At 40.5% G+C, this 27,838-nt stretch overlaps 1 protein-coding gene across 5 annotated transcripts; it reads left to right on the plus strand.

The window, feature by feature from the left end:
- On the plus strand, window positions 1-27,407 carry KATNA1 (katanin catalytic subunit A1). Of its 5 annotated transcripts, none has more exons than XM_059700081.1 (11): window positions 1-120; window positions 13,702-13,876; window positions 15,896-16,053; window positions 16,242-16,422; window positions 18,567-18,688; window positions 19,669-19,774; window positions 21,142-21,300; window positions 25,066-25,192; window positions 25,695-25,829; window positions 26,148-26,274; window positions 27,047-27,407. In XM_059700081.1, the coding sequence occupies exons 2-11, from the start codon at window positions 13,715-13,717 to the stop codon at window positions 27,243-27,245; spliced, it is 1,476 nt and encodes a 491-aa protein (XP_059556064.1). In that variant the 5' UTR covers window positions 1-120; window positions 13,702-13,714; the 3' UTR covers window positions 27,246-27,407. The 5 variants fall into 5 exon arrangements, with proteins under 5 accessions (XP_059556064.1, XP_059556063.1, XP_059556061.1 ...); XM_059700078.1 differs by having other exon boundaries at window positions 19-176; XM_059700077.1 differs by having other exon boundaries at window positions 20-296.
- Window positions 27,408-27,838: the final 431 nt, after the last annotated feature.

Below are 27,838 nucleotides of genomic sequence, written 5' to 3' on the forward strand. Positions count from 1 at the left end.
CCGGCGCGCGCACGCCGCCCGGCGTCCTCGCTCCCGGGGCGTCGCCCCGCGTGCGCCGAAGTCGCCGAGGCCACCCCCGGCACCGGAAGTGACCCTGGCGAGTTTGCCTTCAAATTCTTGGTGCGCTGAAGCTTCGTAGGGGACTGGCGGCGGTTGGACCCGGCACTGCTGGGACGGTGAGCACCGAGCCGGGTGGTTGGGGCTGGGCAGGGCCCTCGTTCCTCACCCGGAGCCCCGCTCCACCCTGCCCCTCCACCTGTCGGTGGGCGGTTTCTGAGGAGCCTCGGCCTCCACAGGTGAGTGTCGGCTCGCCCGGGGCTGTGGGGACCCCCGGCCCCCGTGGCAGAGTCGGTGAGGGACCTCGGGGCCTGGGTGCGAGGCCGCTGCGCATCCTGCTGGGAGCCAGCCCTGGTCTGCGCGGAGGTCTGAGGTCCTTGCTGTTGTCGTTGACACCTGTGGCTTCGGTGACGGTCCCCTCACCTGATTCCTCCCGTCCAGCAGGGACTCGGGGGGCTCCCGAGGACCCCGTCCCCAGACCGCTGCCATTAGAGAAGTTTCTGGCCAGGAGGACATGTTTCTATTCTCTTGTTGACGGGTCCTCTCCCGCATCCGTCCCCGCTCCCGTCCCCGCAGTCCCCACCCTAGGAGAACTCCCGATAGGTTGGTGTGACGTGGTTGCGGATGTTGTTGCTCGTTTAGTTTATCCCGGGGCCGGGGAAGTTCACGGCCCTTTTTGTTTAGAGTTGGCATCTTTTAAAAATGTTACCCCTCGAAACATTGGGCTCATATAGTATCGTATGTGACGTCGGAGTTCGAGGTAAACGTGGACCTATAAGTGCCTCCCGGCGGATAAGCGCAAGCCCGTATGGGACCTACGGTAATTTTCTCTTTAGACTGCCAAGTGCCAATTTTATGTCAGCTACTGAATTCCAGCAGCACAGTATTACACCCGGCTCTCTCGAGAGACGTGTGCACGTCTTCCTCCTTGAAATCAGGCCTGTGGTCGCTGCCGGAAACCTTCCCGAGTGTTTGGGAATGTGCCGTAGACCCCTGGCTGCCGCACCGTAACCAGGCCGGAACACGAAGGTGCCAGGAAAGGCTCCCGGTGTCCGTCATGCCTGCAGGTGTCAACGCAGCCCTGTCTCCGCGTAATCGAAGTTCTCACACACGGAAAGAGCGGCGACATGCTTTTTCTTGTATTGATCCTGGTCACTGGCGGCCCCGTGCCATGGCTCTAAGCAAAAGGCGGTGCCCGTCAACGTCCCAACAGTCCTAGGCGATCAGGAGCGACTTCGAGCTCCTCGATGGCTGGCCTGGTTATTCAGGAAGCGCCCACCGTTTATAGCTTCAGCACTAGGCATGCTGGGGAGTCTGCAGTGGTTTCTGCATCGCATTTCGAACCTGGTATCACAGTTCTGACAGGTCCCTAGGATTAGAGAATCTGGTAGAATTTACTGTATTAACTGTTGAATTTCTGTGTGCAACAATGTTTGCTTCTTTCTTTATTTATTTTTTTCCTTAGCTACTTGACTGGTTAAAAATGATAGTGTATCATTTCAATTCTGGGACCCAGTTAGGGGGCATGCAGGAGGCAACCACTGGATGTGTCTCTCTCATATAGATGTTCCTCCTTCCCTCCCTCCCTCCCTCCCTCCCTCCCTCCCTCCCTCGCTCCCTTTAACTCTCTTTGAAAAAAATCAATGGAAAAAATCCTCAGGTGAGGATTAACAAACAAATATAATGTATCAGATCAAAATGGTCAGTGTTGATGTAAGTAGATTATGCTTGTAGTGTTTGTTGATGTGGCTTTTAAATTACATTTAAATCATGTTCACCAATTTATTTTTGCATTGTTCAAGGTAAATGTAAAAAATACATTTAATATATGTATTTTTTTCTGAGCAGGTTGTTTTTCATTGCTTTTTTTATACAAAGAACTTGCTTGTGCTTCTGGGTATTTATCATATGATGATTATAAGAGTAAGAAAAATGGTTGTCATGCTGTAATTGGTCATGGGTTGCTCATTTATTGCTTATTCATAATCATCAGTGACTGTCCATTAGCATTATTGTTGCTTCCATATTCTAGACATGAACATACTGAAAATTGCTTAACATTGTATTGTCACTTTTCAAGTTACATACATTTGGTTTACTGAAATGCCTTAGGAATATACATGATTGAACTTTGTTTTTATTTTAGGACATCAGTTTTGCAGATATTTTTAACATTGATGTTGATTTTTTAATCTGTGCTAAGCAAGGAAAAATACACCTAGAATAAATAAATTGATATCCCTTTCACTAAACTGCAAGGATTTCAGGGTCTCATTCCATCTTATTCTTGTCTTCAGTTAAATTCCTTGCAACCCAGTAGGTGCTCTGTAAATATTTTTTGAATAACCTATGCACATTATGGTAAAAACTGCACTATAAGTGGAGCCCTGTCTAAGATTCCTTTAACGATTAAGTGAATAAGGTATACTTTTTATTGATCTTTTACATTGTGTTTTTTTTTTTTAGTCTCTATGTCATTTATTTCTGCTCTGATCTTTATTATTAAGGTATCCTTTTTAGATGTGAAATAGGGAAGGCCCTGAGTTTATTGTTTTGGAAGAGAAATCTTTGAATTCAAATATTTGGGTCTATTGCCTGTTTTTCAGTGTCTTTGATCACTGCTTTTCCCTAATCCTAGAGGAGAAAAAGACACTTTAAGTCTCTTTGTGGAGACACTATACCACATCAGAATTAAGTTTGCTAGAAATTTTGTAGTGAGTGTTTAATTTTTAAAAATTTGACTTTATTATTTGAATTAAAATTTTGCCGAAACCGGTTTGGCTCAGTGGATAGAGCGTCGGCCTGCGGACTGAAAGGTCCCAGGTTCGATTCTGGTCAAGGGCATGTACATGGGTTGCGGGCACATCCCCAGTGGGAGGTGTGCAGGAGGCAGCTGGTCGATGTTTCTCTCTCATCGATGTTTCTGACTCTCTATCCCTCTCCCTTCCTCTCTGTAAAAAACCAATAAAATATATTTAAAAAAAAAATTTTATGGGGTATCGTACTTAGTTTTTAAAAAATGAGTTTAGCCATTAGCTGAATCATAAATACTCAAGTCATGTAAGAAAAAGGGTGGTTCGGTTCTGATAGATTTATAGAAAGGAAGTTTGCTGTGAGGTAAAGCAGGCATCAGCACTTAAGGTTATTTTTTTCTTTAATAACCTCTGTAAATCAAGAGTCTCGATTTTTGGACAATCTCATTTTCTTGAAACTTTTTAAAATTGATTTCAGAGAGGAAGGGAGAGAGAGAGATAGAAACATCAATGAGGAGAGAGAATCATTGATCGGCTGCCTTCTGCACGCCCCCCCCCCACTGGGGATCGAGCCTGCAACCCGGGCATGTGCCCTTGACTGGAATTGAACGTGGGACCTTTCAGTCTGCAGGCTGACGCTCTATTAACTGAGCCAAACCAGGTAGGCTGGACAATCTCATTTTTATAAGTGTTTTTAATTAATTGAACCAGTAGGTAGTGTTTACAGTTCATGGTGGTTAAATTTTTGTCTATGGGCTTTTCTTGAAATATATTAATTTCTTTATATATTACCAGTTATTGTGCTCGTTAGACCCAGTTTCTGTCCTCCTGAGTGTAATTTAGTAATGATAAGGATATATTCTTGAAAGTTGGAGAATCTTATATTTACAGTGCTGACATTTATTTGAGAAGAATAATGTCTTTGGTTCAGAGACTACTAAAAGAACAGGGAGAATTATTTTTGTCTAACATTTAGTCAGCTAAGGATATTTTGATACTGTTTTCAGTAAACATGTTGTTACTTTGATAACCAGGAATTTTTCAGGTCATTTGTTAATGTGGCCTTGGATTGACTTTACTTTTTTGTTTGTGAAAAAGAGTCAATTCATTGGCTCCTAAGGAATTTTATCTGACTAGAAGGAAATATTCACAACACAGAGAACCTTCAAAGAAGGCCTGGAGTGCGTTTGTGTGTTTTAGGCCACTGACTCATGGCCCTAAAAAAAAAAAAAATGAGGACCACACATATATAAGTAACAACTTAATTTAGATTTTTATTATTTTAAATGGGGAATGGGAAGAAAGATCAGGAGAAAGTCTATTAAGGGAAAGAGGGAGGGAGAGGGGAAAGGCATGAGAAGCCTGATATACAAGCTCATCCAGATCTATGCAGCTGGCCTCAGCTGGCCTCTATGTTGCCGAGACCAGGTGTCACTGTCGGGCATGTAGTTTCAGAGGCAATCACAGCGCTGGTAGGGCTGATTTGAGGGTCAAGGAATGCAAGTGCTGAGGGTAAAGAGCTGGACAAGGGTAAGAAATTTTAATAGTTAAGATAAAAACTTGGCACTGTTCATTCATTTAAAGATTAATTGAGTATCTGCTGTGTGCCAAGCAGAGGTAACAGAAAGCCATGATCACTGGTCATGGAGCTTTTATTAAGATAGAATATTACCTAAGTGACTCCAGGGAGTTGTTATTTAGGTCATGGGATTTTTTTCTTTTTCTTTTGGATCTCAGATGCTCAGTCTTGAGTTACTTATAGACCTCATTTCATAGCTGAATAGCAAATTACCCTAACCCTAATGATTTAAAACAGCAGACATTTATTACTCATGGTTTCTTTGGTCAGGCTCTGGGCCTGGCTTAGCTAGGTACTTCTGATCTAGAGTCATTCATGAGCTATAATCAAGGTATCTGGGCTGTAGTCATCTCAAAGCTCAACAGGGAGGATCCGTTTCCAGCCTCTCTGCACGGCAGGTAGTACTTGGCAGTATTCAGTTCCTCTGTGCTACTGGAATGAGGCCCTCGATTCCTCACTGGCTGATGGCCTGGGGCCCTCCTTCAGTTCTTTGCCATGTAGAGCCTCTGCACTGGGCAGCTCTCAGCAAGGTAACTGGTTTCCCTTAGAGTGGTCCAGTCACAGTCTAATCTCAGAAATGACGTTCTGTTAGTTTGCATGTTCTGTTTTTTATAAGCTCACATTCAAGGGGAGGTGAGTACACATGGGTATGGATACTGGGAGGCAGAGGTCCTTGAGAACCATTTCAGAGGCTCTCTGTGATTATCTTTTTTTTTTTTTTAAATTAAATCTTTATTGTTCAGATTATTACATTTGTTCCTTTTTTCCCCCCCCATAACTCCCCTCCTCCCAGTTCCCGCCCCACCCTCCGCCCTCACTCCCCACCCACTGTCCTCATCCATAGGTGCACGATTTTTGTCCAGTCTCTTCCCACATCTCCCACACCCCTTTCCCCCCCAAGAATAGTCAGTCCATTCCCTTTCTATGTCCCTGATTCTATTATAATCAACAGTTCATTCTGTTCATCAGATTATTTATTCACTTGATTCTTAGATTCACTTGTTGATAGATGCATATTTGTTGTTCATAATTTGTATCTTTACCTTTTTCTTCCTCTTCCTCTTCTTAAAGGATACCTTTCAGCATTTCATATAATCCTGCTTTGGTGGTGATGAACTCCTTTAGCTTTTCCTTATCTGTGAAGCTCTTTATCTGACCTTCAGTTCTGAATGATAGCTTTGCTGGATAAAGTAATCTTGGTTGTAGGTTCTTGCTATTCATCACTTTGAATATTTCTTGCCACTCCCTTCTGGCCTGCAAAGTTTCTGTTGAGAAATCAGCTGACAGTCGTATGGGTATTCCCTTGTAGGTAACTGAGTTTCTTTCTCTTGCTGTTTTTAAGATTCTCTCTTTATCTTTTGCTCTTGGCATTTTAATTATGATGTGTCTTGGTGTGGTCCTCTTTGGATTCCTTTTGTTTGGGGTTCTCCGCGCTTCTTGGACCTGTAAGTCCATTTCTTTCACCAGGTGGGGGAAGTTTTCTGTCATTATTTCTTCAAATAGGTTTTCAATATCTTGCTCTCTCTCATCTTCTGGCACCCCTATAATTCTGATGTTGGTACGCTTGAAGCTGTCCCAGGGGCTCCTTACACTATCCTCGCATTTTTGGATTCTTTTTTCAATTTGCTTTTCCGGTTGGATGTTTTTTGCTTCCTCGCATTTCAAATCATTGACTTGATTCTTGCGCTCCTCTGGTCTGCTGTCGGGCGTCTGTATAATATTCGTTATTTCAGTCCGTGTGTGCTTAATTTCTAGTTGGTTCCCCAATATAAGATCGAGGGTCTTATTAGTTTTCGTGTAGATCTCATTAAGTTTATCGGCAGCTTCTAAACAGTTCTTGAGAGACCTTAAAAGTGTGGTTCTGAACTCTATTTCTTCCATTGACAATTTTGTCCTGTTTCTTTGTCTCCGCATTTTGTTATGCTTCCTTGGTGCACCCCCTAGTGGTCTTTGTTCGCAGTCTTATAGATAAATCTTGATTGTTGTAGCTAATTCCAGGGAGGGTTTGACCTCCAGGCCAAGTGGCTATGAGAATCAGCTGTTTCAGCAGTGAGAGAACTTCTGTCCTCTAGGGAGGTGCTAATCTAGCCTTTGCCTGAGGCTATCCGGCAAAGGCCTCTGTGCAGGGATTGGGCGGGGCGGGTCGTACAGGATCAACAGGGTGGGCCGGAGAGAGCAGTTATGGCGGCTCTCAGTCCTGTCCCAAGGGGCTCTGCCTCTCTGAGTCCCAGCACCCGCTGCAAAGCTCGGAGAGAAAGCTGCACTCGCTCTGACCGAAGCCAGACAGTCCCGCTTCTCCCGTTTGAGTCTGGGTCCCTAAAGGCTCGCCCGGATCTGGTGCTCAGAGTCTGCGACTCCCTCCCGATTGAAAACGCCAACCGAGCCCTCCGCCGCCAGCCTGCTCCGCGCACTCCGCACCTCAGAATTTGACTTCAGCACTGCGCCTCCTCTGAGTGTCCGTATGCGTTTCTCTTTCCTCCTAGTTGTAGGACTTCCACTCAGCCAGCGTTCCTGTGGTTCTGGGTGATGTCCCTTCCGTTTTTTGGTTTCACTTTTGAAGTAGTTGTTCAAAGCAGCAAACTCCGGCGTTAACCTGTGCCGCCATCTTGGTTCTCTCTCTGTGATTATCAATGGATAGAAGGCTCTTCTTTTGTTATATTTATTTTTTGTTTCTTTCCTATTCTTCATCTTCTTTCTCCACTCATATTTCCCTATCTTATCCTCCACAGACACTTCAATATACTTAATATAAATATTCTCAGGTGTGTATGTAGTCTTTAAAAAAGTGTTTTATATAGCACATATAAGTAAATATAGCGTTTTTTAAAATCCTCATTGGAGGATTTTTTATTTTAGAGAGAGAGGAAGGGGGAGAGGGAAAGGGAAATATCGATGTGAAAAAAGAAATATCGTTGGGCACACTCTGACCGGGGATTAAACTCTCAACCCAGGTATGTGCCCTGACTGGGAAGTGAACCCACAACCCTTTGGTTTTCGGGACAACTATTCAACCAACTGAGCCACCTGGCCAGGGCAAATATAGCTTATTTTAAATTTACAAAATGTATTAGAATTTACATCTTGGTCTATGTCTAAGATTTTTTTTCTGCCCAACCTTGTATTTTGATGAACTATCCATGATGCTATTTGTAAAATTTGCTTCCATCTGCTATGTGGTATTCCATTGTATGTATCCACCACTTTTTTGTATCCATTTCCCTAGGTAGATTGCCTCCAACTCCTTGATTTCCCAAACAGTTCATGTCATTAACATCCCCAAACAAGTTTCTTACTGGATCTGTGTGAGATTTTCTCTCTGTGATATTTACAGAAGAGTGGGATTGCAGGGCCATCGGATGTATGCATACATAATTCCCCTTAGTACTGCCAGATTGCTCTCCAAAATGACTGTAACAGTTTATACCCACAAATTATATGTGCAGGTTCCCGCCCCCCAAATCCTTGGAAATACTTAGTATTATTGGATTTATTATTATTATTTTAAATCTGGTAAATGTAAAACGGGTGTCTTCTTGTTCTTATTTGCATTCATCTGTTACTAGTATCTGTACTTCTTAGCCAGCTTGAGTTTTCCCTTCTTTTTTTTTTTAATATATATTTTATTGATTCTTCACAGAGAGGAAAGGAGAGGGATAGAGAGTCAGAAACATCGATGAGAGAGAAACATCGATCAGCTGCCTCCTGCACACCTCCCACTGGGGATGTGGCCCCAACCAAGGCACATGCCCTCGGCCGGAATCGAACCTGGGACCTTTCAGTCCGCAGGCCAACGCTCTATCCACTGAGCCAAATTGGTTAGGGCGAGTTTTCGCTTCTATGAATTGTCCTTAATGCTCTCTACCCATTCTTGTGTGAAGTCCCTTTGTCCATTAGTGTGAGGAATTGTAAGGATGGATTTTCTGATCTTAAGTTTTTCTTGCATTCCTGTGATAAATCTTCCTGATCATGGAGAAGGGGAAGGGGAGAAAGAGAAAGAGAGGGAGGGGGAAAGGAGGGAGGGAAAAAGAGTTAGTTGACACTGTTAGCTAACATTTTATTTAGGACTAGAGGCCTGGTGCATGAAATTCATGAACAGGTAGGGTCCCTAGAGCTGGCCAGTGATCAGGGCTGATTGGGGCCTTCCGGCTGCCAACTGGGGCCTTCCTTCGTTCCGTGCCACCCACTGGTGGTCAATGCATGTCATAGCGAGCAATCGAACTCCCGAGGGGAGACTTTGCATATTAGCCTTTTGGTATACAGTGGGGCCTTGACTTACGAGTTTAATTCGTTCTGAGACTGAGCTCGTTAAGGAGCTCGTTAACTCAAATTACTCTGTCAGAACCTGGCTGGAGATCCTAAGCAGAACCTCTCTGGAGATCGAGACCAGAACTTGGCTGGAGATCCTGGCTAGGCTGCTGATGAACTGAACACTGTCTCTGAGTCTTTCCTTCTTCGCCGACTCCGTCTACGCCTTTGGGGACCCCTGGACCCGCTGGGGTTGGACCCCGGCACGTGCCCAAAGTGACACGCTCTATGTGGTTGACCTGGGATTTGAAACCAAGCCTCTGACTCTAAGGCGGAGTTCTTATCTGCTGCCCTGTACCAAGGAAGCAGGAGCGAAGGAGGGGCATTTTCCAGAAGGTCCTTTCCTCTCCACAGAGCTCATGTTTAAAAGGCTCAATTTTATTCTAAAACGACCTGTTTAAAAAAACACTTTGAGTTCAAGAGAAACTCCAGAAAAAAAGTGTACCTCAAGCCAAGTGTGATATAAACAAATATGTGGCCGGATTCTGAGCTGGTGAAGAGTTAGAAAGGAGCCCCCATTTGGACATTTTTCTTTGAATGACTCAGAGACTGTGACATTGAACCAGCAAAGAGGAGGACGGAATCCTAAGAAGAGCTTGGTCTTGCATTAAACACTGTCTACATCAAACAATGATCAGTGGTTTCTGAGTTCAGAATTGATCTGTGGCCCAACATAGATGTTAGCGGAGTCAGAGACAGAATCCCAGTGGAATGAATCTGACAGCGAAAAGGTAAAAACGCAGCTCCTGGACCTGGGTGGCAGGAGGGGGAACGTGGACAGCCGCATCCCGTAAGGTGGGAAGCTAAGACGTTCTACCCAAGGTGGAGGCAAAAGAAATGAAGATTTATGTGATTTTTTTAGAAATTGGAAAGGTAATCAATATGAAGGGTGGAGTGAGCTCGCTAAATCCCCACCTATTGTGGCAGGAAGTCAATCCTCCTATCTAATAAAAGAGAAAAATGGTAATTGGCGTACGACGATACCCTTTTCATTGGCTAATCAGGGCTATATGCAAATTAACTGCCAACTAAGATTGGCAGTTAACTGCCAACAAGATGGCGGCTAATTTGCATATGTAGGCACAGTGCAGGGAGGCAAAAGGGAAAGCAGGAAGAAGCCCCCTGCCACTGACAGTGATCGGAAACCCAGGGGGGAGCTAAGAGCTGGGGGGCAGGGCAAAGGCCCCCCAGCCATGATCGGAGAATCAGGCGCCTTTGCCGCCCTGGCCAGTGATAGCAGGAAGTAGGGTGGAGCCAGCAATGGGAGCTGGACATGGTCGAAGCTGGCAGTCCCGGGAGCTAGGGGTCCCTTGCCTGGGCCTAAAGCGAAGCCCTAGATCGCGGGGCCGCTGCAGCTGCGGGTCCCCGCTGCCCGAGCCGGACGCCTAGGCCAGAGGTGTTAGGCCTGGGCAGTGGCGGAGCCTGCAATCGCGGGGAGCTGGGGGTCCCCTGCCCCGGCCTGACACCTCTGCCAGAGGCCTCAGGCCTGGTCAAGGGGCCGATCCGGTGATTGGTGATCGGAGGGTGATGAGGGTCAACTCCTCTGGCCGAGGCATCAGGCCTGGGTGGGGGGTGGAGCCGGGGATTGGGGGGATATGATGGTCCCCTTGCTCAGGCCTGAAGCCTGGGTCAGAGGCCTCAGGCCTGGGTGGGGGCCAGAGCCAGTGATCGGGGGGAGATGGGGGTCCCCTGTCCAAGCCTGACACCTCTGGCGGAGGCGTCAGGCCTGGGCAAGGGGCCGATCAGGCGATCGGAGGGTGATGGGGGTCTACGCCTCTGGCTGAGGCATCAGGCCTGGGCTGGGGGCAGAACCAGTGATGGGGGGAAATGAGGGTCCCCTGCCCAGGCCTGACGCCTCTGTCAGAGGCGTCAGGCCTGGGCAAGGGGCCGATCCTGCGATTGGAGGGTATGGGGGTCAACGCCTGAGGGCTCCCAGTATGTGAGAGGGGGCAGGCTGGGCTGAGGGACACCCCCCCCACACACACACCCAGTGCACGAATTTCGTGCACCGGGCCCCTAGTAGATTATAAATCAAGAAATAAAGGGCAAACATATTATTTAGAGGTTTGGATGGATAGAACCACCAGAGGAACCGAGTCAGAAACGGTTCCTCTGAGCAGTAGGACTTGGGGTGAGGACGCGGGGGCACCGCGAGGCAATGCTTGTCATTAAAGCCCTTTCTATGCGCTATGACGTTTGAATAGTGGGCGTGAGTAATGTCTTAATAAACTGTAAGATAAAGGCTCTTAATTAAAGTGTGAAGTTTTAGCTTGAAGAGAAAAGTATAACCTTTCTAATCTTTTTGACTTAGTAGAGCAGAAAATTAGGGCAATGATGTTTATTAGCTATTTACTAAACTGGGATCGCAGCCATTGGGGGTGAGGAAATGAGACGGTAGTGAGGGTAGAGGGGAAACCTTGCTTTGTCTTTTTTTGTTTTAAAAATTTATATTGAAATGCGTTTTGTGTTACTTTTATATTAAAAGCATTTTCAGTAAGAAAAAAAAAAATTACTTTGTCAACTCAAAGCAAAAAATCTGCAGAGAGACAGCTGGTATCTCAAAAAACTCGTTAGTCGGGACACTCGTAAGTCAAGGCCCCACTGTATATAGATTCCCACTTCTTCATACATAATTGAAATGGGCTTTGTATTCTTACTCAGTTTTGAAATTTTAAAATTGAGGTGATCCCAGCCTCAGAAAAAAGAGTTAGTCAGTTTTTCTCTTTTTTTATGGATCAACTTTTATGTGATTGGAATTACCTTCTTTACTATTTAGAAGGTAGGTAAAAGCCCTCCCATAAAAAAAAAAAAAAATCCCTCTGGACCTGGAGCTTTTTATTTTTTATTTTTTTTGTAAATATATTTCTTTATTGATTTCAGAGAGGAAGGCAGAAGGAGAGAGATAGAAACATCAATGATGAGAGAGAATCACTGATTGGCTGCCTCCTGCACCCCCCACACTGGGGGTGGAGCCCACAACCCAGGCATGTGCCCTTGGCCGGAATCAAACCTGGGACCCTTCAGTCCTCAGGCCGATGCTCTATCCACTGAGCCAAGCCGGCTAGGGCTGCCTGGAGCTTTTTAAAGGGGGAGGTCTTTTATTAAAATTTCCTTTTCTAGGCACTAAGAAAAAAAGAAGAGGGTGCTGCTGGGCTTGCACTTGCAAGGGTGAGCAAGGATTGGCCAGGACAATGGAAGTCAGAAAGGGCACAGCTAAAAAACTCTCACCTGGCCCTCTTTACCTGTGGGCTGCCTTGGACCTCCCACACACAAAGACCCCATCACCATCTGTCAGTTCAGTTGTTTTTCAGAATTTTATGTTTAATTCTGGGACCCATCAACCTTCTGTGAAGTAACTGTTATTCTTCTAGGATTGGTTTTCAGGAAAGGGGCCAGCAGTTACTTTGGTGTCTGTCTTGCCTTGTATTTAGGAATTGAACCTAATAGCTGAGATTAAAGATGTTTGAGTTTGAAGTTCCTAATACATATCCTAATACATAATACATGACATGTATTAATCAGGTCTAACTGGGTAAAGGGACAATTGTTTAAAGAATGAGAACTATCAGACTGGCAGAAAATAGAAGCCTGAGGTGGTTGGTGTGATTTTGACATCCCTACTTCTCCCTGGGGTGGTTGTGATTCCATCTCACTCTAATCTCTGTCCTAAGGAGCACCCACCCCCTTCTTGTCTATTATGGCATTGCTGGTTTTTAGCTCTTCCACCCACCAACATTTCCCATTAATCGTGCTTCTTTAAAAAATAATTTTTTAATTGATTTCAGAGAAAAAGTGAGAGGGAGAGAGAGAGAGAAACATCAATGATGAGAGAGAATCATTATTGGCTGCCTCCTGCACACCCCACACAGGGGGATCGAGCCAGCAACCCAGGCAAGTGCCCAGACCAGGAATTGAACCATGACCTCCTGGTTCATGGGTCAATGCTCAACCACTGATTTGACCAAGGTGGCAGAATTAGAATTGGAACCAACATTTTTCTAACTTCAAAACATACATGCTTTCTGCTGTTCTACTAGTACTGTAGTTGGCAAACTCATTAGTCAACAGAGCCAAATATCAACAGTACAACGATTGAAATTTCTTTTGAGAGCCAACTTTTTTAGGAAGGTACACTGTTATTAACTTAATTAGGGTACTCCTTTGCTGGCCTTTCCTAAAAATGTCCTCAATCTGATTGAGGTACATTCGCTGAGGTTGACCCCTTCCAACTCTCCCATCCACACTCGTCTTATATACTTCTTTCGTCTATCTCCTTTCGTTCATCCTCTCTATATGTCCAAATCATCTCAACATATCTTTCTCAATCCTCAACACTACATCTTCTTCCACTCTACAACATTCCCTAAAATTAACTTAATAAAGTTTCAATTGTACTGTACGTGCGCGCCCGCACGTGGTATTTTGGGGAAGAGCCACACTCAAGGGGCCAAAGAGCCGCATGTGGCTCGCGAGCCACAGTTAGCCGACCACTGTACTAGTACATTGCCTTCCAAAAACTATCTAACATTCTGCATTTGTTCTGTAGATATTCAATAATACTTATTTGCCATACACTGAGGATACAGCCTCACACCTTCCAGATGCTAATCCTACTCACAAATAACTTGGTCTAGTAGAGAATAGACATATCAGTAACTATAATTCAAAGTAGACAAGTGTCTTGAGATGAATCTCCCAATAAAGTGCCAGGGGACTTTAGAAGGGGGAGGGTTTATGTTGAACAGAGAATTTCAGAGGTAGATATACAGGGACAACTGCCATCTCACCTGGGCTTTGACACATAGGTAGCGTTTGGCTTTGGGAACTAAGGAATTTCTTTGAAGGATTGAAAATAGCATGAGCAAATGTATAGAGCTGGAAAGTGCAGTATGTATGTGCTTGTGAGCTTCTGGAGGGAGCCCTAGAAAGTATACTTTTAAAAAATTCTTTGTAGTACTTATTTTTAAGAGACATATAATATGAAATGTTTCTTCTTTTCTTGTTTAGCTTACATGTGAGCATGAGTCTTCTTATGATTAGTGAGAATGTAAAATTGGCTCGTGAATATGCGTTGTTGGGAAACTATGACTCTGCGATGGTCTATTATCAGGGAGTTCTTGACCAAATGAACAAGTATCTATACTCAGTGAAAGATACATACCTCCAGCAGAAATGGCAACAGGTGAGAATCATGACTTATGTATCTTTTAAATGGTTTAAATACTCAGGAGATTTCAGTTATCAGTGCTTTTTGCAGTTACGCATTGAGAGTGTATCATTTGTTACATGGATTTGTATATAATGTTACTTGAAACTTGATTTATTATATTAGTAATAGTCTATATTCACCACCATCAGTATTATAAGCTCTATTTAATTATTTTAATTGTTGGAATCTAATATTTTTTAAGTAATGGTTTTCAATTTTTTTCCTAGATCATGTTTTTATCTGGTAAAATTAGAGTTGACTTTATTAAGCCATTTACGAAACTGCAGATGATACCTGAACCTCATGGATACCATATTTTCTATAGAACAGGATAAAACAGACCATATTTGAATTCCATTTAAGGAACATTAGTCACTGAAGACCAATAGAAATTCACAGGTGGAAACTGTAGAACTTATAGGTACAGTTGAAGGTGGCACTTATAATAAGGTTCAACTATGTCACAGAGGAAAGAAATGTTACAGAATTAATAGTCTTTTTGAGCTGGTCTTCTAGGTAGAATAGTATTCTACTGAACTGCTTTTTTTTTTTTTTTATAGTATTCCATATTTGTCCTTAGTTTCTTTAAAAGAGAAAATATCCTACTTTTTAAAATGTAACCTCTTTTCCTAAATTTGCCTCTGCATATCTCTGACGTTACTGGAAGGGGAAAATATTTCATAAGGAGTTCTGCTTGTCACTGAAAGACTTATAAGACCTTTTGTTCTTAGGCCAGAGACTTTTACTTTAAAAGTCTAAGCGTTTTTGTAAAGATACTTAAGTCATTTAGGTTTAAGACAAAACATTACCAACTTCATTTCAATGTTTCATATATATATATATGCATAGTTTTTAAATTGAGTCAAGATCGCTTTTAAAAAACATCTTGGAGCCCTGACTGGTTTGGCTCAGTGGATAGAGAGTCGGCCTGCGGACCAAAGGATCCCGGTTTCGATTCCGGTCAAGGGCATGTACCTTGGTTGCGGACCCATACCCAGTGGGGAGTGTGCAGGAGGCAGCTGATCGATGTTTCTAACTCTCTATCCTTCTCCCTTCCTCTCTGTAAAAAACCAATAAAATATATTTTAAAAATATTTTAAAAAATAAAATAAAAAACATCTTGGTTGTATGTGAATCGAGCCATTTATCTTCTGAAGCCAAATTGCAATCCACTAGTGAGTTATGAAATTAGTGGATTCTAATCAGCATTTAAAAATTGTCAAATAGCATTTAAAAACCCATCAAAGTGCAGCTTACAAAAATAATATTTTATCAAACTTTAAAGTTACATCTAACTTTTTAATTTGTTATGCAATTTGAATAAGAACCATAAGTCAGTAACATGGCTTAATTAGCCAGAATATTTAACTCATTTTATCAGAATTAATTTTGCAATTGAACACAAAGAATTAATGAACCATTATTAAAATCTTAACAATATCTTGGTGTGATTTATTGAATATTTGATGTCAAAATGGAGGTTTCTTTTTTAAAAATTGATATTTAGAGAGAGGAAGGGAGAGAGAGAGAGAAACATTGATTGACTGCCTCTGCATGTGTCCTGACTGATGTCAAACCTGCAAACTGGGTATGTGCCCTGACTGGCAATTAAACTCACCACTTTCTGATGTACTGAATGATGCTCCAACCAACTGAGCTACACTGGCCAGGGCAAAAATGGAGTTTTCTACATCTCTAATAAAAGGCACTAGTTTAATCTTTTTTTTTTTACAGAGCGGAAGAGAGGGATAGAGAGTTAGAAACATCGATGAAAGAGAAATATCAATCAGCTGCCTCCTGCACACCCCCTACTGGGGATGTGCCCGCAACCAAGGTACATGCCCTTGACCGGAATCGAACCTGGGACCCTTGAGTCCGCAGACCGATGCTCTATCCACTGAGCCAAACGGGTCAGGGCCACTAGTTTAATCTTGACAGTGATTTATCAGTTATAAAAATTTAAATAGCTATATTCTCCTTTGAAACCATCAGGTGTGGCAGGAAATAAATGTGGAAGCTAAACATGTTAAGGATATCATGAAAACACTAGAGAGCTTTAAATTAGACAGCTCTCCATTGAAAGCTGCACAACATGAGCTTCCAGCTTCTGAGGGAGAAGTCTGGTCCTTGCCTGTACCTGTTGAACGAAGGTAAGTAGAGACCTTTCAAGAAAGACATGCCTTTTAGGGGGAAAAAAAAGTTTATTCACTCCTGTCTTGTATGCAGTTATTGCCGTGGCTTCTTTAGTTCATGGACTCTTATACACTATTTGTGTTCATCTCTATTTGGACCAACTCCAGGGGTTGATTATGATTTTAATGATGTTGTGCTTGATTAGACCCTCACCAGGTCCTAGAAAACGCCAATCTTCTCAAAACAGTGACCCTAAAGCACACAGTAACCGTCCAAGTACAACTGTCAGAGTTCACCGTCCATCTGCACTCAATCTTCAAAATGACAGAGGGAAAGCTGTGCGTTGCCGGGAAAAGAAAGAACAGAATAAAGGAAGAGAGGAAAAGGTAAATGTTACTGATTTTCATAAATGAAAAAGTTATGTTTTAACTTTAAAAATGAAGTCTGTACAGATTTTAATAATTTTTAGTCATTAAAACTGCCAGACTATGGCAGCTCTCTCTTTGGGGCTGATAATTCACTAGAGAGCTCACAGAACTCAGGAAAACAGTTCACTTATTGATTGCTGGTTTATTACAAAGGATACTGCTCAGGAGCAGCTGGATGGAAGAGATGCATAGGGCGAGGAATGAGGGAAGGGACACAGAGCTTCCAGGCACTCTCCAGATTAATTTTTTTAATTGAGACATTGGATTTAGATTTTGCATTTATAATTTTGCCAGCTTTTAAAATAATTGATTTTAAACCCAGGGACTTATATCCTGGTTAATTGGTCCATCTTCATTTTGAGCATCAAAAAGGAGTCTACATTTTAAAAAATCTCTCTGCTGCTTTCTTTTATCTCCTGGCAGCTGTTAGTATGTTAATTTAGAGCAAGTTATTGCATAAGTGTATACTTAAAAGAGAATTGTACTAGTTCAGCTAAATCAATAAAATCCTATTAAAAATGTCAAAATTTGAAATTCCATACCTTCTCTTTCCTGACGTACTATAGAATTGTTTCTCCTTTCTGCCTAGCTTAAATTTGTTTTGCTTTGGCTACAAACATTCCCTCAGCACTGTGTTCTGTGGGAGAAAAGAAAGTGAAAACTAGAAAGTGTCTTCCATATGTATCTTCCTGGGCTTACAGTGTACTTTTCCAGTAGTCAGGGACAGTGTCTTCTTTCTACCCCCCCAGCTGCTAGCACAGAACAGATTCTTAGTAGATAATCTCTGAGTGAATAACAAGTTCATAAATACTTGGAAGAAAAGATAACCTCCTCTTTAAAATGTTAAACAATGCCTTCCCTATACCTTTTATGTTAGTATTGGATACTGAATAGTCTGTAAATTGTGCAACAGACTTATTTAGTCATCTAGTGTAAGACTGTGAATATCATAAATATGGATAAGTCTAGACATTAATGTTGACTGTAGACAGCACCATTGACAAATCATCATGTTATAGGCAATGAAATGTTACGGAGATGGGATAATGATGCTAGTACCAGATCGAGTAAATGATTATTTACACTAATGCAGAGCTTCATAAATTTTTTGGTTCATAAAATTCATGAGTGTCTCAATTTTTTTCACAGCACTCCTAGGACAAAAAGAATACCTACTATTTATGAGGAAGCTAGGTTCAAAGAACTTAGTTTATGTCCTATCAACACCTATTGGACACTGTAGATTCCTCAGACTTTGGAGGCAGAGTGGACATTCTTATTTCTCTTCCACATTGATTTTTCCCATTATATAGCTTATCACAGTTATAGCCAAAAACCTAACTTTCTAAAATATGGCATTTCTGAAAGGAATGCAGCAGTCTTCATGTAGAAACAGAACTGCTTTGAGTTGATAGTTCATCCAGTATTCAACAGATGTTGCCATGCTTCCCTCAAAAATTTAAAATATCAAATGGGGGCATCTGTAATACTGTCAATAATTTAAACATTTTTGTTTTAATTATCTTTCAGTGCCCTATGAGTTTGCCATCATGCCCTGGAATACTTTAGTATATATTTTGGATCTATGGCCTTAATGACTGACATCACAGGATGGGAGCAGATGCTCACTCATCTAAGGACTGAGATGTCTCTTTTGGAGGGTGGGTGGGAATAGTGAAAGGGGATATTTAAGGAACATTAGTGAGGACTGGTTAAAGATTGAACCATAGTCTTAGTTGAATAATCCATTTGTCTCTAACCTTATCTCCTCTGAAGCTTTGAGACGACTATCACACATATCTGATGTTCACAAGTGACCACAGTTAATCTCAGTATTAATTTTTTTTATTCTCATCAGTTCATGTACATAATCATTTTGTTTTTAACACCATTGTCATACTTTTTATATAAAAATTAAATATTGAGGATGAAACTCTGATGTAGAGGATGACTTCTAGTCTTTGATCCTGCCCTTATAACTTGTACTATTATATTAGCTTTTTAAAAAATATCACTTGACTCCAATCTTTTTTTCTGACTCACAGAAACAAAATAAAATTTTTGAGTCAATCAAAAGCTCTTGTTTTTTTGTCCCAATGTAGAACAAATCACCTGCCGCAGTTACAGAACCAGAAACCAATAAATTTGATAGTACTGGATATGATAAGGACTTAGTAGAAGCTTTGGAAAGAGATATAATTTCTCAGAATCCCAATGTTCGATGGTAAGTTATAATAATTGGGTGTGCTGTTGATGCTTTTTGGGATAGAAAATGGAGCAGATGTGGTCATGCACTGAAGATCAGTCCTTGGGAATAGAACCAGAGTCCTTGCAATGAGAGTGTTACATATAATGCAAAACTCCAGTTCAGGCTGTACCAAGTTTTTATCTGAGACTTTTAAATAAAATAAATAATAAAATATTTTTTTTATTAGATGAAAAATAATTACAGAATGGGAATAAGATCACAGAAATTTCATTCAAAATATCATGTGTGGCCCGGCTGGTGTGGCTCAATGTTTGAGCCTCGACCCATAAACCAGGAAGTCACTGTTCAATTCCTGGTTGGGGCACATGCCCGGGTTGTGGGCTAGATCCCCAGTAGGGGACGTTGCAGGAGGCAGCCAATTGATGATTCTCATCATTGATGTTTCTATCTCCTCCTCTCCCTTCCTCTCTAAAACCAATAAAAACATATTACAAAAAATACTATGTGTGGAGTGGTGGTGGTAATTTTGTGGTTGCAACTTCATAGCAATTTCTATAATACCCTTTATCCTTGGTGTCTACCTCTTAATAGGGTTGGGAGCAAAGCAGCAGTATTACAACTTGTCTCTGCTTTTATGCCTTTTCTGTTTTATGTTTTTTTTAAACGGGTCATTGTTTTTAAATCATGAAGTTTATGGAATGAGCATCAATCAGAGCAAGAATTGAGATGGCATACTAATACTTGAGTGGGCCTGTCGACATGTGTTCTCATTCGCCAAGCTGAGAATCATCACTGACAAAAACTGAAAGTACAGATTGTGCTCTGTATGTGGATTGGTTGGCAGGGCCTCATCGCAGTGTCTTAGTTCTCTAGAGCCAAAGGAGAGCATTCTGTCAGCAACGTCAAATCGCGTGCTTCCAGGAGTTCTCAAGAATGACTCCATAGAGTTCAATATATTCTCTAAAAGGTGGTTTATAGAATATCTTCTCTTTCAGGGATGATATTGCTGACTTGGTAGAGGCTAAAAAGTTGCTTAAGGAAGCTGTGGTGTTACCAATGTGGATGCCAGAATTCTTTAAGGGCATCAGGAGACCGTGGAAAGTAAGTTTATTATGGCATAGTCAAAGTGAATGGCCAGTACATCGCTAAAGAAAGTCAATATTTATCTGTTTTAGGTGAAGTGAGGAGAGAAAGTAGTAGAGTAGGTAAAGAAAATTTAAATTAAAAACAGTATGTTGTGTTATTCAGAATTTTGTTTAGACCAAAAGCTATTTCTAGGTTCCCAGAATAATAAATAAGTACAACATGATCTTGGATAGTTGGACACATGGCAGATTTAGAATGAGCTTGTATTTGCAAATGTGAACAAGTTGCCTAATGCAAAAACACTCCATTTTATCTGTCATGTTGCAAACTTGTATCCTATTCTTAAGAAATTAAGACATATTTGCATCTATTGAAGATATTTTTCTTAAGAAATAAGACATATTGCCCTGATAGGTTTGGCTCAGTGGATAGAGCGTCAGCCTGAGGACTGAAGGGTCCCGGGTTCGATTCCGGTCAAGGGTATATACCTTGGTTGGGGTGCATCTCCATTAGGGGGTGTGCAGGAGGCAGCTAATTGATGTTTCTCTCTCACTGATGTTTCTGATTCTCTGTCCCTCTCCCATCCTCTCTGTAAAAAAATCAATAAAATATATATTTAAAAAAACACATATCTATATCTAAAAAGGACTTTTTAAGGTCATGGGTCGATCTGAAAAGAGACTGTCAAAAACTCTTAGATTTAGAAAATATGCTAATAGCTAAGCACTTATTAATTTTAAGTCTTTATTATTTATTTATTTGTTATTTATTTTTATTGATTTCAGAGAGGAAGGGAGAGGGAGAGAAAGATAGAAATATCAATGATGAGAGAGAATCATTGATTGGCTGCTTCCTGCACACCCCACACTGGGGATCCAGCCTGCAACCTGGGCATGTGCCCTGACCAGGAATTGACCCAGTGACCTCCTGGTTCATAGGTCGACATTCAACCACTGAGCCAGGCTGGCTGGGCAATTTTGAGTCTTTAAATGTTAAATGATAAGCAGGATAAAAATTATAAACATTCTTTGAGTATAAATATGTAAAAAAATAACTAATTTATTTGAGCAAAAAGACTAGCAGAAAATATATCCAGATACTGTAACAATACCTGTGGTAGGATATGATATTGTAATATCAGTATTATAATATTGATTATATTTTTTCTCAGTTCTGAGTTACATATTTTAAATAATGCTGTTATTATACTTTTGTAATGGATAAAGTAAATTTGTGATAAAGTATACTTCTGTTTACCTTTCTATTTGTCTTTTGTCTTAATATGTGTAAGTTGGTTGAAAAGTGATCCTTAGTAATGGAATTCTAGTAAATTAGAACAATGGCACATAAATCCTTCATTTATGCTGTTACATTCCCAACAGGGAGTGTTGATGGTTGGCCCACCTGGCACGGGAAAGACCCTCCTTGCTAAAGCAGTAGCTACAGAATGCAAGACAACATTCTTCAATGTCTCTTCATCAACGCTGACTTCTAAATACAGAGGAGAGTCTGAGAAGCTTGTTCGTCTTCTGTTCGAAATGGTGAATGTTTGAGACAGCTCTGATTCTTTACCTCTAAAAGGGGAGAAAGTGAGTTGTCACTATCTCCAGTGTCTAGAATAGCTAGGAAGAATGACATTGTGCCCAGAGTATGACCCCTATGCCCCCGAAGCTAGAATCCTTTACTGATATGAATAACTTGAGTTGCTCTTTGTCCCCTTTCCTCTGGAGGAAAAGCCACCTCTGTTAGCTTATGAGCATGCTCACATTATGGGATCTGCCTTACTAATCTGCTATAGGAATTTGAAATTGTTTTTTAAAATCAGTAAGCTTAGTTATAACATGGTAAATGCAGTATGTTAATGCAAAAAGTTGAACATCATTAATTACTTGTGGAACTTAGATCACCTCCAATCTATGAGCTATACCAACTATCCCAAGTTTAATGACCCAATCTTTGGCTTAAGTTCTTTGCTCCATACTTTGAATTTCTTTTATGTTCTTCCACTCCCACTAATCTAGTATCAGTAGGGAAAATGTAACTTAACAACTTCTGGATTGAATTCAGTAGACTTTGCTAAGCTTTACTGATTATTTCAGTCTTGCCGAATTTAAGAAGTGGTGCTGTTATGAGGACACATTCTTATTTCTAGATAGTGACAAAGACTTGCATTCTTATTTTTGGTGGACAGAACCTTGGACCATGCTAATATCATACCAGGTCTTTCCTAGGCTCAGAATAAAACAAAACAGCAAACAAACATCCTCATAATTTCAGGTTATTTTCTTAAAAAGGCTTCTTCTGATTTCAATTCCTGTTTCATTTTTCCTTCAAATTTGAAAATTTATTAGGCAGGATGCAAATTCTAAGAAGTTCTCAATGGCTTACTAGTAGCCCATACCACAGTAGGAATCTAATGAACCTCTGAGATCATTATAGAAAATTAGTTTTCTTTTAGCTCTGGGGCTAGGGGGTGGGGGAAATTATATTGCCAGTATTCCAGAATAACCAGGCCTTTAAAAATGTAAGTTACAAAGAGTGAATGACTAAATGTGGGGGTCTTTAGAGTCAGATGGCATGGGTTCAGATCCCACCACTGTCACTTTCCTAGCTGGCTAACTGTGGGCAAATTCCTTTCCTCATCCTCAGTTACTTCATCTATAAGAAGAGACCAATAATAGAGGACATACCCCTGTAATGTTTAGTGGGTGAAACAAGCTAATAAACATACATTGCTTAATACAGAGCCTGACATATAAGGGCTCATAGATATTAAGCTGTTGCTTTTTATGAATTATTTGATATATTTTCTAATGTAGGGTTTATATTCAAGAAAATGGACCATTTTTTTCTATAGGAAGCCTTTGACAAAGTGCTAAATTGCATTATTTTTTCTTTTTAAAAATATTTTTATTGATTTCAGAGAGAAATGGAGGAGAGAGAAATAGAAATAACAATGATGAGAGAATAATTGATCAGCTGCCTCCTGCATGTCTCCCACTGAGACCTGAGCTAGCAACCCCAGCATGTACCCTTGACTGGAATAGAACCCAGGACCCTTCAGTCCACAGTCCACAGGTTCTAGCCACTGAGCCAAACCAGCTAGGGCTCATTATTTTTTATAATAAGGTTTATGAAGCCTCTCCAACAGCTTATTATTTTTTAAAGATATTAATTATAGACTTAAAAAATACATTTTTATTGATTTTTAGAGAGGGAGGCGGGAGAGGGAGAGATAGAAACATCATTGATGAGCCAAACCGGTTTGGCTCGGTGGATAGAGCGTCGGCCTGCGGACTGAAGGGTCCCAGGTTCGATTCCGGTCAAGGGCATGTACCTTGGTTGTGGGCACATCCCCAGTAGGAGGTGTGCAGGAGGCAGCTAGTTGATGTTTCTCTCTCATCGATATTTCTAACTCTCTATCCTTCTCCCTTCCTCTCTGTAAAAAATCAATAAAAATATAAAAAACCCCCAAAAAACAAACATCATTGATGAAAGAGAAAAATCAATCGGCTGTCTCCTGTACGACCCCTACAGGGGATCCAGCCCACAACCTGGGCATGTGCCCTGACCAGGAATCAAACTGTGACCTCTTGGTGCATAGGTCGATGCTCAACCACTGAGCCATGCAGGCCAGGCTGGATTTTTATTTTAAAAAAAACCTTTAACTTGATGTTTATTCACTTCCGCTCTGTTTTGAGAAATCTCTGTTATCATTTAGTTCTTTCTTGTGCTGTGATTCTATAAATTTGGATATTTCATTTTTAAAATGACTAACAAACTTTACTGTAATAAATTTCTTTAGACTTCTTAAGAGTGATAGTGTTGAGTCTTACATAGCTATTTACTAGATTAATACTTGACTAGATCCATTATTTAATGGATTAGTCTTTCCTGTTCTGTGGTTTGAGGAAGAAATGCATTTAAGGTACACAAATAAACTTGGGAAGTGTTATTCAACCATAAGACAGAATGAAGTACTGTACATGCTGCAGTATAGATGAACATTGAAAACATGCTACGTGAAAGAAGCCAGACACAAAAGACCACAAATTGTATGATCCCATTTATTAGAAACTAGAGGCCCGGTGCACAAAATTCGTGCGCAGCCAGGGCGGGGGTGAGGGGTGTCCCTCAGCCTGGCCTGCACCTTCTCCAATCTGGGACCCCTCGGGGAATGTCCAACTGCTGATGAACATCAAAAACATTACACTATGTGAAAGAAGCCAGACACAAAAGACCACATATTGTATGATCCCATTTATTAGAAATGTCCAGAATAGGCAAATCGATAGTGTAGAGACAGAAAACAAATTAGTGATTGCTAGTTGGGGGAAGGGAAATAGGGCTGTTTTTTGGGGAGCGTGAAAATATTCTGGTATTTGATAGTGGTGATTATTACACAACATAGCGAATATACTAAATTGTACAATTTAAAGTGGTTTAAATGGTAAATTTTATATGAATTTTTATCTCAAACAAAAATACTTGGGCCATATAAATTTACTCTTCTATTTCACTACTTAAGAGGATTTTAAAAAGTACTTGTCAAATGAAAAATGGCAATTATAATTTCTTAGAGGGAATCTATGTAATTTTACTTAAGATAATGATTCTCTTTAACCAATTTTTTTTCTAGAACTTTAGAACCCTTAACCAGTATCTGTGTTTTCCCACCAGTTATTAATATTTTTGTAGTACACAGGTTAATCCTGAATTTATATCACTCCTAAGTATGTATCATTATAGTATTGAATGGCAAAAAAATTTGCCATATATTTTAGTAAGTAAGTCTGTATTAGAAACTATATTTTACCTGTTCCAATTTTATCCTCTCCCCCAATATTAGGACAAGAGGGAAAGATACACAATGTGGCAGACACCTCAGCTGCTTTGTGGTTGCTAAACTATAAATTACTTTTATTTTTTTATTTATTTATTTATTTATTTTTTTTTTTTTACACATCAACAAAAAATTTACACGGCAATTTCATTTCCAAAGCACATTTGCATATTATCACAGGTAAAATGATGTTTTCGCAAACACCATTTTTAATATAGGATTATATTTGCAGAAGCTATTTTCCTGGCCTAGGGAACAAATGGTTCATTGAAACAGAACTTTGCTGATCTGGTTTCAAAGAATTCTATTATTTGAAAAATTATGTGGAGCAGATGGGATCAGAAGTTCCTGAACACAGAACAGGCATAACTAGTAATGAAAATGTTCTTTTGGTATAGTATTATGTTTATAAATTACTTTTAAATGAAATAAAAACCTGGTGTTGCACGGTTTCTTTCTTTAGGCTCGATTTTATTCTCCAGCCACCATATTTATTGATGAGATTGATTCCATTTGTAGTCGCAGAGGGACTTCTGAAGAGCACGAAGCAAGCAGGAGGGTGAAAGCCGAGCTGCTGGTTCAAATGGATGGTAGGCATGTGTATATGCGTGAATTGACTAAGTTCTGCTCGTGGTGCTAGCCCACACAACTCCCCGTGACTAAAGGGGGCTGGAGTTTGACAGCATTAACTTAGTACACTGACAGTGGAGTCATGCCAGAAATGATGGCTGTTCACAGGCACCCTTTGGCATATATGCTGTTCTCTTATTTTTAGCCATGCAATTGAAATAAATGCAGATAAATTTGCCTGAGAGGGATATGTATGCTTTTGAAATTAAGGAAAAAAAAAGGTATGTAGTTGAGCTGGTCTTTTGATTGAGTCTGTTTTGAGTCTTACTATTTGCATACTACAAGAACTTGTTTTTCTTGGACCGAAGTTTACGTATATACCAGTTTGTTTTAGAAGTTTTAAAGAGGATTGACCACTATACTACCTTGTAATGTTGTGCTAAACATTTGATGATCTTTAAGTAGTTGAGCTTTATTTATATATCTGAGTATAATTTTACTCTCCCCTTACCCTTCTTTTAGGTGTTGGAGGTGCTTCTGAAAATGATGACCCTTCCAAAATGGTTATGGTTCTGGCAGCTACTAATTTTCCCTGGGATATTGATGAGGCTTTAAGACGACGTCTTGAAAAAAGAATCTATATTCCATTACCATCAGGTATCTTCATGTGAATCTTGTCAGAAAGCTCATGTTAACTCTTAGTTTTTCTTAGAAATTTTAAAATTTGTTATTAACTTTCTTTCAAGAGACAAATGTGGCATGTTTTTCCTCATATGAACTGGCTTGGCTATATCTAGAGCCCGAAAGCCTTGATATTAGGAAATGTAAAATTCAGTGAGGAATAGCTCTTAAATTGTTAAGCAACTGAGCTCTAAGAACTGGTAGACAACTTATCATACAAAGTGGACTTGAGGAAAAACAACACACTGTGTTTATGTTGAAGACTTACATTTTTACATGTGTTCCTTCCGTCAGCGAAAGGCAGGGAGGAGCTACTGCGGATAAGCCTCCGTGAGCTGGAACTGGCTGAGGATGTGGACCTTGCACGTATAGCAGAAAATATGGAAGGCTATTCCGGTGCGGACATTACCAACGTGTGCAGGTATGAATTATTTTGGAAGCATAGGTTTTTGTGGGTCTAAACTTATGACGTTTTCATGCCAAGTTAAGAAAAAGACACACTATATAGTCTACAGTCAAAGACACAAGTTCTGGTATTTAGTTAGTGTTAGCAGGTGCTAGTAAGATACCGGTATATCTTACAGATCAAGTCTACACTTCATTTGAAAACTGCAAGTTCAAGAAGCTAATGTTACAACGAAGAGTGTAAAATAGAAAATCTGTAATTGTCTTGGATTAAATAATGTTGGTGCAGTTGTTTAGTATACTGTCATGAAGGAAATAGAATTGTGAAATAAATTAACTTGGCATACCCAAGTAGAGTATAATCTCATTTTCAGTGAAAATGTCCTAAATGTCACAGGAATAGCAGTAAAAAAGAGAAAAGACTGCCCCTCTAATCCAGCTTATTCATGAATTTTATTCTAGTCCAAGTATTAACTCAGATGATTTAGCAAGGTGCTTGATTTAGTCTCATCCTCTCAAAAGTAAGCCTGTCAGGTAGGGCTCTTGTGAGGATTAGTGATGGTGTGTAAAAGTAGCCATATGTTGCCATCCCTTTGCATAAATGGTGGCTGCTATTAATAAAATTTGGTGAAAGAGGTGCTTGCATCCAAAGTTTCTCCTTTAAAAAAAAAAAGGCACGAAATACGAGGAGAAACCACCTTCCTGGACATGTAGGAAATATATTTTTCTAGCTAATAGGTTTTCACTCAATCAAAATATCAATTTTTCTAAAAAAATTTAAAACCTAGGGATGCATCCTTGATGGCAATGAGAAGGCGTATTGAAGGTTTGACCCCAGAAGAAATCCGAAATCTTTCAAGAGAAGAAATGCACATGCCCACAACCATGGAGGATTTTGAAATGGCTTTAAAAAAGGTTTCTAAGTCAGTATCTGCTGCAGACATTGAAAGATATGAGAAATGGATATTAGAATTTGGATCATGCTAATTCTCACATGTAAACTGTGAGAAACCTGCCTTAAGTGTTTGAATAATTAAATGTAGTATTTCATTGCACGGAGTGCTATATTTTTTTAAACTTTCATAATGGTAAGATTTTTTTAAAAAAAACCGTATGATTCTGAATAAAGGCAATTTTTTAAAGCTGTAAGCAATTTGTTTTACTTTAGCATTGCCTGATTTCTTTCACTTACTACAAATGTTGTAATACAGTCTCTGTTACTTAGTTTGGAAAACTGTCTTTATATGCACTTGTAAGTATAGCATCCATGGCTGCTCTTTCTTCTAGGTGGTAAGACTGGCTCTAGTTCCTTGGGTACCAGTGGAAAACTGAAAATTCCGGAACATTTTTACACAGTAGCCAATTGAAACATGAACCAAGCCCAGTGTGTCTTCCTGCCTGTGTTATGGTACCTTCCCTACATTTCCTGGGAGATCTTTAAAGATCCTTCATTTCACTATGCATTTAAAATGAAAAAACATGTATCTATATACAACCTTGCCTGACTTTATTCTGCCTACATAAGAGAGGCTGCACTACAGGCAAGTAGATACTTCTAAGCCTATGCTGCTCACTATATT

Source organism: Myotis daubentonii, chromosome 6 (genome assembly GCF_963259705.1).
Source record: "Myotis daubentonii chromosome 6, mMyoDau2.1, whole genome shotgun sequence".
In the NCBI taxonomy this organism is placed as follows: domain Eukaryota; kingdom Metazoa; phylum Chordata; class Mammalia; order Chiroptera; family Vespertilionidae; genus Myotis; species Myotis daubentonii.